The sequence below is a fragment of the Callospermophilus lateralis genome, chromosome 8 (assembly GCF_048772815.1).
Source record: "Callospermophilus lateralis isolate mCalLat2 chromosome 8, mCalLat2.hap1, whole genome shotgun sequence".
NCBI classification, from domain to species: domain Eukaryota; kingdom Metazoa; phylum Chordata; class Mammalia; order Rodentia; family Sciuridae; genus Callospermophilus; species Callospermophilus lateralis.
The window spans coordinates 16,564,568-16,581,880 of NC_135312.1; the positions used below are offsets into that span (position 1 = coordinate 16,564,568).

Sequence of the window (17,313 nt, forward strand, 5' to 3'; positions counted from 1 at the left end):
TTCAGTGCTCACGTTCCAAATGTCATTATAATTATTCTAGTAACTCAAAACATTCCACTTCCAGAAACAACCACTAATCATGTGGGCAGCTAACCTGTGATTTAAGCAACAATGAAAAACAAAAGCAGAAGAGTCAGAATCCAAACCACTTCTCCCAGTGCTAAGAACACTTAACACAGGGAGCGGCTGTGGCCTGGAGCACAATGGAACAGCAGGACAGCTCATTAGAAAACCCCAAGTCTCTAGAGTTCAGATAACCGTACTGAAATATTCTCCCACTGGCCTGTGAAGACCTGTCTGCCTGAGTTCCATTCATGTACACATATCTATTTTCCTTCCTTGAACAACAACTACATCCTAACAAGAAAAATGTCTAACATCCGAGGGCCAAGACTCCTGAAGATACTCTACCAAAAAAAAAAAAAAAAAAATCTTTGGTTAAATGATCTAGGGAAAACAAAATAAATAAATTACCTTTGATCCATATCAATGTATCTGAGATGTCCTACATAAAGATTCATGTTTTGTTTGGCCAGTGTGTTTCCCCTAGTCCTGCAAGACAGGGCAACACTGTACTAGAAGGCAAATGTGAGTCTGCAGGACACTCTTCTGGAACATCCGGGAAGCTCCTGGGACCTGCTTGCTTTCTTTTAGACCAGCATTATGCTCCAGTTTGGACTGGGCAGGTCCTTCTACCTACTGTTCATTTTGGTATGAGGGATTATATTACAAAAAAAACAACAAAGTTCTCACACAGCTCAAAACTTACACCTTCAGAACACAATAATAAACCTTGCCTCATACAATTATTTTCATTTTTTGTTGTTTACTACTCAATATAAAATATGTAGTTTTTAATTTTCCCCTGAAGAATACCATGTTGATAAGGATAGTTTTAACTCAGTGCTGTTGAAATATACCCCTTGACAAAGTCACTAATTAAAAAAAAAAAAAAAAAAAACTGTAACTGACATAAAATTGTATATATCTATGGGGTCCCATGTGATGTTTTCCCACATGTATACACTGTGCAGTATTAAAATCAGGGTAAACATATCTACCTCCTCAACTATCACTTCATAGTGATAGTTGTATATCCCAACCATTTGGAACTTCAAAAAAGGCTCTCAATAGCCTCTATTTCTTCAGGAAGCAATTAGGCAGTTTACAAGATCTGGATGACTAAACTCACACGCAGGAGGATGACACATAGTTGTGTGGATGAGGGAAATGATGGGTGTCGGAAACAAGAAGCCCTGGCACACCCTAACAGAGCGCCCTAACTCCCTTCAACCTCGCAGTACCTTAGGGTGCAAGATCTGAACTCAGCTCTCCTCCCTGCAGTAGTACACAGGTCCCCATACTAACTGGAGTATACACACCTCCATGACAATGTTGGAAAATAAAAAGTGTACCCAGCTCAGACACAGCAAACACAAGCCAGTTTTAAAAACAAAGCTTCAGCTCCATTTCCATTTGGTGACAATGTATGCTACAAATCTGAACTCGGGGAAAATACCTCTTTTGATTTTTCTTCTTTGGTAAACCTTCCAAATTTTTCTATCATTTCAGCCACAAAGATAACATCCATCTTGTCGGAAAAGTTGGCTGCTTCCACGGTGTAAGCCAGCAACTGCCGAGCTGTTGCCACAGCATTTGTAAGATTGAGGGGCATCTGCGAGAGGAAGGCAAAGAGCAGCACTTGGCAAGTGACCAGTAAAATGCTGACATTTTAGCTCTGCATTTCACAAGCATGGGAATGAACTATTACTTACTCATCATAACCTTAAAACACGTTTCTCAAATTCAAGAAAACTGGGATTTTAAAGGAAACCAACTAGAGGAAAATTTTTGTATCATTAGAATAAAACATAATAAGACACAACACATCGGTAAACACAGTGCACTATCTCCTCCTCCCAGCCTACCCAAATTCTAGACATACCTGGGAATGCCTTTCCCAAGTACCCCAGCTACTACTGACTGACACCTCCTTGCACTCCCACTGAACCAGAGTAGCAACCACTATTGAACACTTATCTTTACTGACATGCACGGCCAGTGCTGTTCTGCATTTGCTTATTTATTGACTTAAACATCAACCACTGCACAAAGGGGAAGCTGCCGCTAAGGATCAGGGAAACAACACAGGACAAAGGGCAGAGAAACGAAAGTGAGAGGCACATGAGTCACACAAGTGTACCAAGGAGTCACTCTGAACAAAGGGATCATAAAAGGAACCCAAGATGTGGCTTTCCATGAGGACTAGATGCTGGGATTCTGCCTGGTGGACACAGATGGCAAAGGCCCCCTATCAAAGGCACGAGGCAAGCCAGCAACGGGAAGGGAAGAAGGGCACATGGAGCATGAGCCCGAGGACAGGTCAACTGAGGGCGTAACACCAGGGCGTTACACTTCACGGGGAGTTTTTCAAATCACATATTAGACTGGAACGCCATGTTTTATTCACAGCCTGAGTAAATATGAAGATGATCTGGTTACCTGATTAAACATATAAAGGACTCTAGTGACGTCATTTGCATACTGGCAGCGAGAATAATCATCATCTGCCCAAAAGCCACCTCTGTCACATCGGCGCCAGGCCTTTCTCTCATCCTGAGGGTTTCCAGGATAGATGCCACTGCCGTGGGTGTTCCGGGTACACTGCAGATACGCGGTAATGCCCGCCAACGTCCTGGGCCATCTAGAGAGGTGAAGACAGAATAGTCTAAGAAAACCTAGAACCACAGAGGGAACCAAGGGTAGCAACAGCAGAGGAAAAACCAAGGAGAGGACACACCATGCATCATCACAGAGAAGAACCAAGAAAAGACGCGACTCCTTGGAGAAAAAGAAACAGTATACACAGACTAACTTGTTTTAATCAATCTGCTGAGTATATTTCTTTTTTTTTAATAATGAAAATTACTATTTTTAATACCTTTATTTTATTTATTTACTTTTATTTGATGCTGAGTATCAAACCCAGGGCCTCACACACACCAGGCAAGCGCTCTACTATTGAGCCACAACCCCAGCACCTGCTAAAGATATCTCAACACCATAACAATATTTTTTTCTGAAATAAAATTGTAAAACCTTCTAAATGTTGCTATGAATGAATGGAGAAAAAAAGAAAGTTGGTGCAACAGATGGTCTTATGTCTATTTAATACCATTATATAATTATAAGGCATATAGACTCTTGCCCAATAAACAGAATTTGGCCTTTTATACATGTAGGGTTAAGATATGTGAGAAAAAAAAAAAAAAGGTACCAGAGCAGTTCCGTGACTGCTGTCCTTTGAAAGGTCTGCTTGCAAAACCGGCCCTTCAGTTGTTGCCTGGGAACCTGAGTGACCATCACATTCCCTTGAAGTTACCCAGTGAGTGTCGTTTTTGAGCAGTACATTGATGCCGAGTCCCTGCTTTCCGCTGAGAAGTCTGGAATTTTGATACATGCTAACCAGAGGGGGCTACGTGACCAGCGGTCAGGAAAAGTCAGAGGTGCTGTGTCTCCAATGGGCCTCCTGGGCAGAAATGCTACAGAAGGATCCCTGCCTTTTCACAATTGCTGGCAGAGTGGGTCTCTGTGACCCGCTTCAGGCATAAAGAAGCAAGTCTACAGGAGACTTCTTCCAGCACCTACTTAGGTCTTTCCCCCTTCCCATCCACTCATGTGCCATAATACATTAATATCATATATGGTATCTGTGAGTTCAGCTCTGTGCTGAGTCCCTGGAGTCCTCCCAGCAATGTCTGAACATGGGCGTGGTCTTACAGACTTCAACACAGCAGACTACAGAACTCATGGGGAGAAAGTACTCCCTGTACCAGTGACTATACGCCCTGTAGACGGGGCTCATCGCCCCTTGCGAGTAGGAGAAAGCTCTGTTATTTGAGCTCTATTTCTCAAAAACTGGAATGAACTTAAGCATCTTTAATACAAGTTGTAACTGATGGCTGAACAAGGAACAACTGAATTATAATGTCAGTCACATCAAAACGGAATTCATTACCAGAAACTACATAAATAGATCAAGCAACACTAAACTAAGTCTTATTAATGCAGTGGGAGTTTAATTGTATAATATCTTAAAGAGTGTCAAAAGATAAATAATTCATTAATCAGTTAAATATTTAGATTTTTCTCCTATTTTTAAAAATGTAAAACACTCAAAAATTATGAGTAAAACATAAAATTCACCATAAACAGAAAACATCAAATTATGATTATTTAATAAAAGATACTGAAAATAACAAAATTAATAAATGTCAAACATTTCACCTTAAAGTACACAATATAAATATAGATCAATATTTAATGCACATAAAGACTTCTCATTGGCAATAATAAATGCTGGTTTCCATATGTCAAGAAGAATCTTAAAAAAAAAGAAAAACAAGAAAAGAGCGATAAAAAAAAGCAAAATTTAAAAAGGGGAGCTATAAGATTTATTATTGCTACTTCTCCTTGGATTGGCAAGATTAACACCAAAGGGTTTTCTAACTCTTAAAATATTACAATTGCAGTCAAGAGGTGACAATAAACTCACCAGAGACCATGCCAAATTATATTTAATCTTTATTGCTGCCTTAAAGAGTCATATAAATTCCCTTTGTTCATATCAACTATAAACTCTTAAATAAAATCCCTCAAATAATATCGAGTTAATAATAGATGTAAATGTGCTAAAGCAACATTGAAAGTAAGACATATCTAAGGTAAAAGTTGATATTTCTCAGATGTTCTAAACTTTCTACTAAAACAAATTAACTTGTTCAGCTCATCTTAACAGAGTCCCATAACCAACCTCTGAGATTCCAGTGGCTCCCCAGTCTCAAGACTCCCCACCACCTTTCATTCCCAAAGTCCTCCCCTAGCTTCCACAAGAACAAGTAGGGAGAGAAAATGAGATATGCGTCTCTCCTAGCTATTGGCTCTTGAATGGACAGCACAGCTATGAGTGAGTGACTTCACAACCCTGCCAAACCCTCAATGTTCATCTACAATGCAGCCCTTGACAAAACCATTAGCCTAAGTTTTGTATTATCTTAACAGAATATCCAAAATATTTTCCTAAAGTAGTGGTTTTTAACTTACACAACTAAATCATCTGTTTAAAATGATTATTTTGAGAGAGAGTTAAATAAATAAATATTATGTCTGAAATAACGTTCAGGCTTCTTTTTTTTTTTTTCCCAATCTCCATAAATAAGTCTGAAATTATCATTCTAAAGTTAGTTCTTAGACATATGAGGATATATATATATATGTGTACAAATATACATTTCTCAAATTCTGTTTCTTAGAATAGAGTCCAATTATGTACCTTTGAGAATAAAAAGACTTAGGACAAATCAAGACTTCTGAAGTACTTTCCGTGTCACTGACCTGAAATCACCTTTATTATTTACCACCCTCTCCGGAGGACAGTACTGTGCAGAGCTTTCTAAGACCACAATATCGACAGTTCTTGTGTTGTTCCCACGTTTGCTCTGGACGTGACAGCCCCAATTTCCAGTAGATCCAGCCTGAATATTAGAAATGGTTAGGGCACTGCATGGGGAAAAAAAAAAAAAAAAAGATTTTAAAAATAGGGAAAATATGGTGAGGCAGTGAGAGAGAGACTGTGGGCTTCAATCAGTCACCTAGCAAAGGTAACTGAACGCACACTTGAGCCAAGCACTTGCTAGATAAAAACAAATGAAGAAACAGCCCCCCCCCCCCCAATTTAAGTCCCTCAGTGGCAAGTCAAAACACCCAAGGGAACAGATTCCTAAAACAGGAGGTGGGGGCAGTGACAGGAGTATGTACAGAGTGCAGCGGTCACATGCTGAAGGCCTCTCCTTCCAGCCTAGGGAGGGGAAAGGAGCCAAGAGCCCAAAGGCCAAAGGAGCGCTGTACTTCCTCAGCCAACATGAGGCTTCCAAGGCACACCTACCTTCTCAGAGATTCTCAAAAAGAATCTTGAGCAAAAATACTCAAGCATGAAGGAAGGACAGTACTATGTGAATTATGAAATCAAGAAAATAACTAAAGGTAGGGTTGGGGTTGTGGCTCAGCAGTAAAGCACTTGCCTTGCACGTGTGAGGTGCTGGGTCAATCCTCAGCATCACATAAAAATTATTAAAATAAAGGTATTGTGTTCAACTACAACCAAAAAATTAATATTTAAAAAAAAGAAAGAAAGAAAATACTAAAGGTAAATTATTCTACAGAAGAAGGATTAACCTGAAAACAACCATTGAATCTCTAAAAAGATTCAGTGAATGAACAACTGCTGTGTTCCTAAGGTGGATTCCATGTAAAGGTATATTTCTATTTATAAGACAGATGTATTTCTTTTCATTTTATTTGAGACTGGGTTTCTCCGAGTTGCCCAAGCTGTTCTTAAACTAAAAATTCTCCCATCTTGACCTCTATAGTAGCAAGAATTATAAGTGTGGCCCACCATGACCGGTTAAACACCTATATTTCCAAATAACTGTCAGTAAATCCCATTTTCAAGATGAAATTGTAATTCTCTAATATAAAACCTATTAATCAAAGAGCAAATGTCAGAACCTTCAATTAACCTTTACCAACCCACATGACCCACTCTACTTTGCTGTTATGTAGACACAAATGATAAAACTTAAAACATATAGCATTTAGCATTTTAATTAACTTATAAAAGTATGTCTTTCAGTTAAGATACATTTGTCTGGTCTCCTAAACCATTGATCTCTGCAGAAAATGTTCTTATAAAGACTCCAAGGCACTGTCCTATTCTGATTTATCAAATATGTTTATTATCTTTACAAAATGTGGAAAAGAAGTCAATAACTGCAATAAACATTTTCAAGATCAAGTGAAAGAAAAGTCTGACATTAAATTTAAATAACCATAAAGTCTGCAAACATTCTATTTTAAATGGCTATGCTCAAATCGGAAAATGTATATAGAAAGTTTGTCAGTGAAAATCATCCTTGATCCAGAAGCTTCCAAACTTCCTCAGTTTGGAGTGAAAAAAAATCCAAGACTGTGTCTCTAACAATTTAGTAGCTATTTGAAAAAACAACACATAAATTTGAAATAGAATTTTTATTTCACTCTTACATAACCACAACTTCCTGACAGTAAATGAGTGCCCACTGCATACTCAGAAAATAAATAAATAAAATTCAAATCTCGGATTCATAAAGGCAGTGGCACCCCTATATCCTGTTCCACAATAATTTTCACACAGTGCTCATTTGGACCATGGCAACTGCCAAAAAATCCCACATCTCAAAATGTGACTCCAACAAAAGGGGCACAGTAATGATATAAATCTGACTCTGCACATGGCTGGGGATTCAGGGCTGAGTGCTGTCCATCAAATGTCAAGCTCAGAAATTCAGTATGCACTCCTCCAACATCACAAATGCTTGCAGATCTTCCATGGATTCAGTGTGGTGTCCCTGGACACATAAGCACCTGGCTTTGGGAACTGTAGTCATAAGACAAAGATGTTTGTGGACAGCATTTAGCAATACCTCAGTGTCTAAAAGCAATTACTGGGCCAGGTGCAGTGGCACACACCTGTAATCCCAGCAGCTCTGGAGGCTGAGGCAGGAGGATCATGAAGTCAAAGCTAGTCTCAGCAAAAGAGAGGTACTAAGAAACTCAGTGAGACCTTGTCTCTAAATAAAATACAAAATAGGACTGATGATGTGGCTCAGTGGTCAAGTGCCCCTGAGTTCAATCCCTGGTACCACCCCCCTCAAAATTAAAAACAATAAAAAATATATAAAGGCAATCACTGGGATAAAATCTCCGGGACTCCTCCAGGAAACAAATTCAGAGATTTAAGGAAAATTAGGAAGAAAAATAACTTCAATTTCATCTTCTAAGAGAACTACAACCACCAATTCTTACTGATTAGAAGGATCAATGACATGAAGAAACCAATGAAAAATCAATAGATAGCTCCCTCCAATTTAAAAGTTACACACTTCTGTCTCCTGAAACTTCTTTTATTATTCTGGGCTAAGTCTAGGTAAAGAACTTTGCAGTCTTCACAAGATTTTCACTTTAGTCAAAAGTTTCTACCAACAACATTATTATAAAAATAGCTGAGTTGCTATCCTTAGAAATTGTTTTTGTACTACTATAAATAATTTACAATAATTTAAGCATAACCTGCAGATTATTATTAGATTTATAAAGTAAATTTAATTGCTTTACAGTCACACAACTGTGACTGTAAATTAAATCAAAATTCTTTTATGTAGAACAAAGTCTAGCTTGTTTTTCAAGACTGATTGGTGCATTGTATATCAATTATTGTCTATTTATACCATAAACTGCTTAAGAGTGTACAATCTTATGAATTTTGACATATGTACATGCCTGGGAAATTAACAGCACAGTAAAAATAGTATAACATGAATATATCATCTCTATCAATCTTATCCCCTAATAATGGGATTCTGCTTCTGGGGACGGTTCAGTAGCCTATACTAAACCACACTTCCTATAATTAATACTCAAACTCTGAACAAATAATAAAAATAACAACTATCTGAACACATGACCAGTGATCAAAAGCAAGCAGAAAATGTAGAGGAGCTGATATTAGGAAGAATGGATTAGCACTGGAGAGGAACCAAAAAACTTTTTATTTATCTCCCAGCCCCACATTTATCAGTGCATTATAGTTGCACATATTGATGGGATTTGTTGTTACATGTGTACATGCACACATATGTAACAATATGATTTGGCCAATATTATTCCCCAGCGCTTCCCTTCTCCCTCCCCACCTCTTGATCCTTTTGATCCTTTTCCTCTACTGATCTCCCTTCCCCAACAAAGGGCAGGCCCCACTCAAACAGACCACAATCTTAGTGACTTAAAAAACAGAGCCGGGAGAGGCAGAAGGAGGGAGGAAGGAGCCTGTTTAGAAACATAAACTTCCAAGGATGCAAATCCATCCATATCTGCTACTGACCTGCGGGTACATACACAGGTAAGAAAGACACCAAGATTTCAGTTGCCACCTACCAGAGTTTGAGTTTAGCAAAACTATTGCCTGACCGAACAAAAAAATCAGCTCTTCTCAGAAAAATGAATTAGAACCCAGAGTTAGGAGTCAACAAACTTTCTTCAAAGGCCAGAGAGTAAATATTTTAGAATTTGTTGGCTAAGAAGCAATATCCAGGATATTATAGAAGTATTGTTCAGGATATAATCCAAAATTATCACTAGACAAATAAATTATATTTTTGAAATATAGGAAAATATAAACCATATTCTAAAGAAAAACAGTAATGATGATTCAGTTGTTAAAAGAAGGAAAAGAAAAAAACCCCAAAAACGAGAATTAAGACATAAATGAAAATATGATTGTAATACATAAAAAGTTCCAAAAAAGGGATTATAAACTAGAAAAGTTGACCTCAGAATTTATCAGACTTGAATCAACTCAAGAGAACCTGTACTTTCTCAGCAATTTTCTTATGGCATCTGTGCCCTGGCAGAGTTTGGCAAAGCTCTACTAGAATAAAAACTCAACCAGGAAGAAGGGAGAGAAGGAAGGAGGGGGGAAATTATTCAATGTCTACAAGTAAAGATCTCACCAAAATAAAATAACTGATGGGTGATAACATCACATATATTGTAAGCCTTTTTTATAAAGCTCAAATTAACTATTTTGGTGCTCATACCAACCATGGGGTTGACAGTTCAGATAGCATATTCCTTTATACTAGTAGGTAGAGAGAAGTATCTTAAAATATAGTATTAATCATGAGACAAAAACAATGAAAATCAGATAATTTTTCCAAGTAAAAATAAAAGCTTAGTAGCAGGAAATAGTTAAGAAAATAAGGTTTGGCACAAAAAGTGTACATATTTCTTCTGAAGGCTTTAAGTGAAAAAAATTCCCAGCTTTTTAAGTGTTTCTCTTTTATAGATTTTCTTCCAAAAGTGGATGGGAAGATGTCTATTTAATTTTAAAAGAGGAATAACAGTTCAGAGAACAAATGAAAAATGTCTGCATTTTCCAATGCAAGAAGATAAAATATTAATCCACATTTCCAACTAAACATGGCAACTCCAAAAGGGTAAATAAAATCCAGAGATGATTCTTCATCTAAAAAAAAAAAAAATTTACCTTGCAATCAAGGAGCAGTTGTGAATCATGTTCTTTTCAACAAAGATGCCTTGAGATTCATCAGTTTCAACTATTCGTCCGTCCTGATACCACAGCACTTGCATGTCCTGGTCAATGTATGAAGCCATGCACTGGAAGGGAAGGCTGTCTCCTTCAAACACAACTTGCCGATGTGATGGAGTCATATAAAATGAGGGTAGTTCAAGGGGCGGATCTGGAGAGAGTAAAACAAGGACCTGGTCAACAACTATAACAGGAAACAATGACCCTCAGCAATCAGCATTGCTCCTAGGGATGGCTGCTATTGAGCTGAGTGGTGCTCTGGTTTGGGTGTGCTCCCCAAGGGCTGGGGTATTGGATGCTTGGTCCCTGGTTCAGCAAGGTGAAAGGTGATGCAGCCTTGATAAGATGGGGCCAAGCAGGGGGCTCTCAGGTCACTGGGGCACCTGTCCTCAGAAGCAATGCTGGTCTCTTAGAGCGACCAAGCATCTTCTTCTCCAAAGAGCAAGCTGCTAGAACAGCCTGAGCTTGCCCCCTAAATTGCTCTCAGGTGCTATCTTGAAATGCAACCTTCTGCTCCCACACATTCACCTGTCATGCCATCTGCCACAAGCCCCTCACCAGAGGCCAACCCAATGGGCCTTCCCAATTTTGAAATTTAAGTTTCGGAAAAGAAACTTAAGAGTTTCTCTTTCATTTATGTCTTATTTCTCGGTTTTTTTTTTTTTTTTGGGGGGGGGTCTTTTCCTTCTAAATTAATCTCTTTCTTTTTTAATGAAGTTCAGGTTTTCTGTAATAGTAACAAAACACAGACTAAGAAAAGTGGCTCACAGGTGCAAACAAAATTAAGTAAAATTAAAAGGAAACCAATACATACTCGAGTTCTAATATTTATAGTTTTTCCTCTTAGGTATTATAAAACTATCAGATGATCACTGAAGCAAGAGAAAAGAAAAAAATGTAAAACTTAAGTCCAGAGCATGAAACTAGGGATAAGTAGATGCTGAAACAATTTTAAAATACATTTGGACATTATATTACCTTTGATTAAAACACTGGTTTCTGGCTGTAAGAGTAATGCACATTCACCGTGGAAAATTTGGAACATTTAAGAAAAAATGTCTTTTAAAATCCCATATTTTATAATCGTTTTTTGAAAAATGATATATTTCCTTCCAGTCAGAAAAATGCAAAGATTTTAAATATGTTTGTGAAAATGTACACAAACAGCATTAGTTCATTAAAAGCCTTTAAAATATTAGTTCATTTGTTTAACACAATTCTAACAGTGTATATCCTAAAGAATAATTGCAAATATACAAAAATATATTCAAAGACATTAATCATTGCATTATTTATGGATTGAGAAAACAACAAGTTAAATATGCAGTAATAGGAAGCTATTAAATTATGGCTACTTCTGTACAATGCATTAGTATGCATCTATTTTATACAATAAGGAGGTAAGTTTACATTATTTCAATTTTTGAAAAGTTAGAAAAATGTCATTAGAGAATATTTTTGTCAAAACACAGGAGTCCTGCTTCTTAGGCTGAGGAAGAGGCTCAGTGGTGACTCCCTGGTATGATCCCCAGCACTGCAAACCAACCAAACAAACAAAACAAGGGAAAAGATGCAGAAGATAACACACCAACGGCTCAACACTCACTATCTTTGAGTAGTAAGAATGTACACAGGGGTTTTGATTTTTCTTAATTTTTTTGTTTCTTCCCATAAATCTTAATTTTCAATGAGCATATTTTACTTGTTAAATTTAAAACAAAAATAATGATAATAAAGAGAAAAAGAATGGCATGATTTTTTCTTTTCAAACACCAAGACTGGGCTGGCATCTAACTATATTATTATACAAATTATTGTGGGTTTATGGGTTGTTCTCATCCCCCCCCCAACTCCACTTAGTACATGGTAAATGTGTTATTTCTCTCCTGTTTTCAGATATTCAATAGCAACATATTACCTCACTGAATGAACATGTCAAAAGTAATTAAACTATTCCTCTATTTTTTTGAGAACTTAGGATGCAATTTATAGTCTTGATTATTTACATACACAGGTGATCATTTCCTAAGAATTAGCAAGACATAAAATTATAAGATCTAACTGCACTGCATCACTATGTTAGGGACACTGACACTTGGTTGAACTACAGAAACTTCAAAAAGGACTGTGCCACAGGGTGCGGGTACAGTTCAGTGGGTAGAGCACCTGTCTATCTTGCAGGATGTGCTGGGTTTGAGCTCCAGCACCACCCACACACACACACAGAAACAATCAAAAAAGGTTACATCATGTCACACTCCTACCAACAAACAATTTGTGGACATCCTGAAACTTTACTATTATCAACAAATTCCTGGTCTGCCACTGCAAAGTATGAATTTCCTACACTATTTTTTAAATCACTTTTCATAAAGAAAACTTTTCAGAACCTAAGAGCAGTTAACTTAAAGACCAATCGAAAAAATAACGCTCTCTAATCCAGCTGGCTTACTTGCTGGCATAAACCCAATATTATCAAATCCTCAAAGATTAATGATTGTACTTCAGTTCCATCAAAAGAATTTTACAGTTTGTCAAGAAAAACATGGTAGCAAGTCAAAACACAATAAATGCTTTCTCAGTTTTGATTTCTCCCTTACCGCATGTCAATAGCTCCTGCTTCACTCCTGTGACTGGCTGGGCCTGCAGTGACTTAGGATAAACACACCTGGTGTCCCGAACAGTGATGTTCCTCTCCTTTACCCAGCGATGCATCCACAATATGTTGCAGTCACACAAAAGATACTCTGTCTGAAATTCTCTGTAAAATACAAATTAGTGATAGATTATAGTGAAAAAAATGAAATGGCACCATGCTTTATCTAGGTTTACTTCTTTGCCGGGAAGCACAATACTTCTACAATGCCTCTAGAATATACAACTAGTTATGGTCATCTTTCCAAGGACCTGCCTCCAACACTGTCCCCCACTGACCTGGAACTCTGCTTTTCAAAGAAGTTAGAATGCAAAGAAAAACTATCTGCCAGACATCCTCATCCACGCAACAAGCCCCACAGCTCCAGAGTTCAATTTTTCAGCATATTCATGGCTGAAAGATCTAAATGCTTACACTCTCCCCTGTTGATTTTGGCAATGAAATAACAACATAAAATAATATAGGAATGTTCTGTGTGGTTGTATCCTTTTTTAAATTTTTTTTTTAGTTGTAGATGGACACAATATTTTTATTTTATTTATTTATTTTCATATGGTACTGAGGACTGAACCCAGGGTCTCACACATGCTGAGCCACAACCCCCAGCCTTCAGTGTGCCTAAATTCTTTGATGTCTGACTAGATTGTACATTCAAGGATAGAGACTACTTCTGACCTTTCCTTCTCCTCCTATGCAACAAGTGACACCATGGCTTAAAAGATAAAGATTCAACAAATCACAAACAGGAAAATAAGAATACTTCACAACTGGACTGGGGAATGTGGCTCAGTGGTAGAGCATTGGCCCAGAATGCCTGAAGCCCTGGGTTTGATCCCCAGCACCACCAAAACTAAATAAATAAATAATACTGCATATTTGATATGAAAGAAAGCAGAGAATTAGCTTTATATGAGGCAGAAAAAGCATCGTAATTTGAGATTGGATGAAATACCCAAAGAAAGAGTACACACACAAAGCGTGGACACAAGCACAATAACCTGCAGGCACTCCTTTTCCTAAGCCCTGACTATTCATATGCCATATGCATCCAGCTAAGAAAAAAACTACAAGATGCTGCCCCTGCCAGCATGGAGAATAGAACAGGAAGAACAAAACATACTAAGATAGAATGGAATATGCCTGATAAAAATAAACCAACTAAGTGCAAACAGCAAGCCTAAGTGTGCATGCTTCTAACAGGGTGTTAGCACAGGGGGGAAAAAAGGAAAAAAGGGACATGATGAAACAAAGCCAAGGGAAGATAAGTGTACAGACAATGACAGAAGACCTGGCTGGCTTCTGATTCTGAAGCTCCACCTTCTGGTCAGTTCAGTTCCTAACACCGCTGAGTACAAACACTGCGATGTTTCCCAGTTCTGGGCTGGAAATACTTGCCACATTCCAGCTGCTCAAAAATCTCAGAAGGCAGATTATCCTTTGCCATCTTCCTTGCTTCTACTCATCCATCCCCTCTCCTTCCTTCCTCTTTCTTTTCCCTTTTTAAATTTTTCCCCACGGTACCAGGGATGGAACGCAGGTCCTCATACATGCTAGGCAAGCACTCCATCACTGAGCTACATCCCCTGCCTTTTATTTCATTTTGAGACAGAGTCTCCCCATTTGGCACAGGCTGGCCTCAAGCTTATACTCTTTCTGCCTCAGTCTCCCAAACACTGAGAGTATAGGCGTGTGCCACTGCACCCAGCATGCAATCTTATTTCCTAAATTTCAGAGTGGGCTGAGATACGGCTCAGGGGTAGAGTGCTCGCCTAGCCTGCTCCAGGTCCTTGATTCCATCCTAGCACTGCAACAAACAAAAAAAAAAAAAAACAGAGAAACAGCTGACTTGAGCCCACTAAGTGTGTCAAAAGGGGTCAAAAGGTCGAAAGGAGCTATTTTCACACATAGTTAGCCCTCTGGATAAGAACAGTTGTGGCAAGAAGACCAGATAAGAGTGACCCCATAGGACTTCAGTGCATACACCTCCTACAGGATGGTAATAAGCTGGAACCCACTGGCTACATCCAATGGCAACTGCTACATGAGACTCTAATGACAGGTTCAGAAAAGGAAAGGGGCTGGGGCAGAGCTCAGGGGTAGAACACTGGCCTAACACACTCAAGCTCTGGGTTCAGTCCCTAGCACTTCAAAAAAGATGAGGACAATGACGAAGATAAGGGGGGAGGGGCTGGGAAGAAAGAGAGAACTCAGCACATACTAAACAGAGGCATGTGGCAGGGAAGAATTTTTTCCCCTAGAAAAAGATTCGATTCCATATATTACAGACAATGAAAATTTTAAAAACAACAAACTGAAGTATAATTCCAACAGAAATTAGTGTAACATAATTTGGGATAGATTAAGGTTTATTTTGATATACATTTACTTTCAGAATAACTCTTGTGCAATTTCTCAGTTAACAAAATTGCATCCGAGGGAAAAAAAAAAAAATGAACCAATTCTAAAGCGACAGAGAACTGTATGAAGCTCTTACACTGACTTCATAAAGCAAGTCTTCTCAATAAACACCCCTAGAAACATTAGTAATAAATTGTAGATTCAGTGTACAGCAGGGATTGCAGGATAAAACTGAATCCTTTCGGTATAAAATACCCTGCAACAAAGTCTTCGTAAGAAGGAATAGTTTATACTTTGAGGATTTAATTAGTCAAACCACAAAAACATTTCCTGATGTGAAAAGGCAGAAAGAAACAATTACCCATTTATTTACTCTGAATATAGATTTCACTGATACAGTATTGTGAGGAAAAACTAGCCATTCCAGTCTGAAACGCATTACTGAGATTTACTGTATGCTTTTCCATGTTAATGCAGGCCCTCAAGTAAGAGCCTAATTTTTGAAAATTCACAAGATATTGCTTATGAAATATCTTAGACCAAATAATAAGTGATATTAATTTTCAAAAGTTAACACATGTTAAACAGGACAAAGAATCCTTACTTACAAGGACCGTAATGAGCCAAGATAATCAAAAGTTCCTTGAGAAAGTGAAGAAAACAAATTCCCTGAAAGATTCCTGTGGGGGAAAAAAAAAGTAATTTCACTTTTAAAAACACTGGTACATACCTAAGTGAATCCCACCATCATATACTCCCACAAGAATGGAGACCTAATTAGAATAAGACATATTCCACGTTCATATAATTTTATCAAAATGGATTCTATTTTCAATGTATAACTAAGAAGAACCAATAAATAAATAAATAAATAGGCATGTATCACTTTTTACTATTTTAAACTTTTAGAAATATTCTATGATCATTACATAATATTATCAAGAACTCATGAAAGTTGTTTTAACTCTTACAAAGAGGGAGCTACTAATAAATATTTCCTCTGAGGTTGAAGAAATCATTCTTAACATTTAATATGAACTAGTAAACAAACTGTTAAAAAATGGACTAATGCTAGAGAAGGATTTTATCTGTCTACCTTTTTCTAAAAGGTGTACTAAATTCCCACTGGAATTACTCTTCGTGTGTTCACTCAGCATTATTTAAGGAAAGCAGCAAAGAGAATGGTAAAAATAAATAAGAAATCACAAGAATTAAAATTTTAGCAGCAAGAAGAGGTAAAGAACCATGATCAGCAGCAGCAACACACCCTCACTGGTGGAAACAAGAACAGAATGGCCAGAGCCCAGGCGCTAAGGGAGACTCGGAATACACTGCAAGGTTGGGCTTGGGCAAATTACCTGACCGCCAGTACCCCACATCAGGTAGCTTAATAACCTAACCCTGTGGAGTTTCACAGGAATTAAACTCGTGAACCCGATGCTCAAGTCTTGAGTGCTTTGCTATACCCACTTGACTGAACAGGGTATTTCTTCCAAAACCTGACCATGAATTCAGGAGCTGAAGCAGAGAGCATGTTGCTTGGGTGCCTCTGGCAGCTAGAAACAGGGAAGGGCAGATAGGAATTGGGGAGGGGCCTACTCAGGCATGCTCACCTGACCTTCAGGTGCCTACAACATTAAAATGGGACAGAGGGCTCTAGGAAATGGCAGCATGATCAACCTCCACCTCCCCCTAGGATCTGTTAGATGCCTGTTGCAGCAACAAGAATGGACAGAATTCAGAACCAGTGTTCTCAAAAATCAAGGTGAGGGCTCAGCAGGGCAGAGCGCTCCTCCAGGGTCCAGGCTGAATCCTTCAGGTGTGGGACAGAGTGACACCCATGCCGATGGAGAACTTAAGTGTGGAGAGGGAAGAATGATGGGGGCAGTGACAGCTCCTGCTTGTATACATGCCTTTAGGGTTTTCTTTTTTTTAAAATAAAAAATTTCAGATAAAATGTATTTTTAAAACCCTCTGCATGTGCTTCTATATCTGTGGGGTCAACAAAAAGAAAATGTGAAAGTATATATATCAGATCATTAACAGAGGCTAACTTGGGGAGATGCGACTAAAACAATGGAGTATTTGTTTTACC

The 17,313-nt window shown here is 38.1% G+C and overlaps 1 protein-coding gene across 1 annotated transcript in view; it reads right to left on the reverse strand.

Annotated features, from left to right (window-relative positions):
• Positions 1–17,313, reverse strand: part of Adgra3 (adhesion G protein-coupled receptor A3) — a 107,581-nt gene that overhangs the window by 41,296 nt on the left and 48,972 nt on the right. Inside the window, exons 5-10 of the mRNA XM_076864257.2 lie at positions 15,827–15,898; positions 12,805–12,965; positions 10,142–10,355; positions 5,395–5,559; positions 2,503–2,704; positions 1,520–1,675 (exon numbers count right to left, since the gene is read on the reverse strand). Of these exons, the coding sequence (XP_076720372.2) occupies positions 1,520–1,675; positions 2,503–2,704; positions 5,395–5,559; positions 10,142–10,355; positions 12,805–12,965; positions 15,827–15,898 (970 nt within the window). The remainder of the gene's footprint in view (positions 1–1,519; positions 1,676–2,502; positions 2,705–5,394; positions 5,560–10,141; positions 10,356–12,804; positions 12,966–15,826; positions 15,899–17,313) is intronic.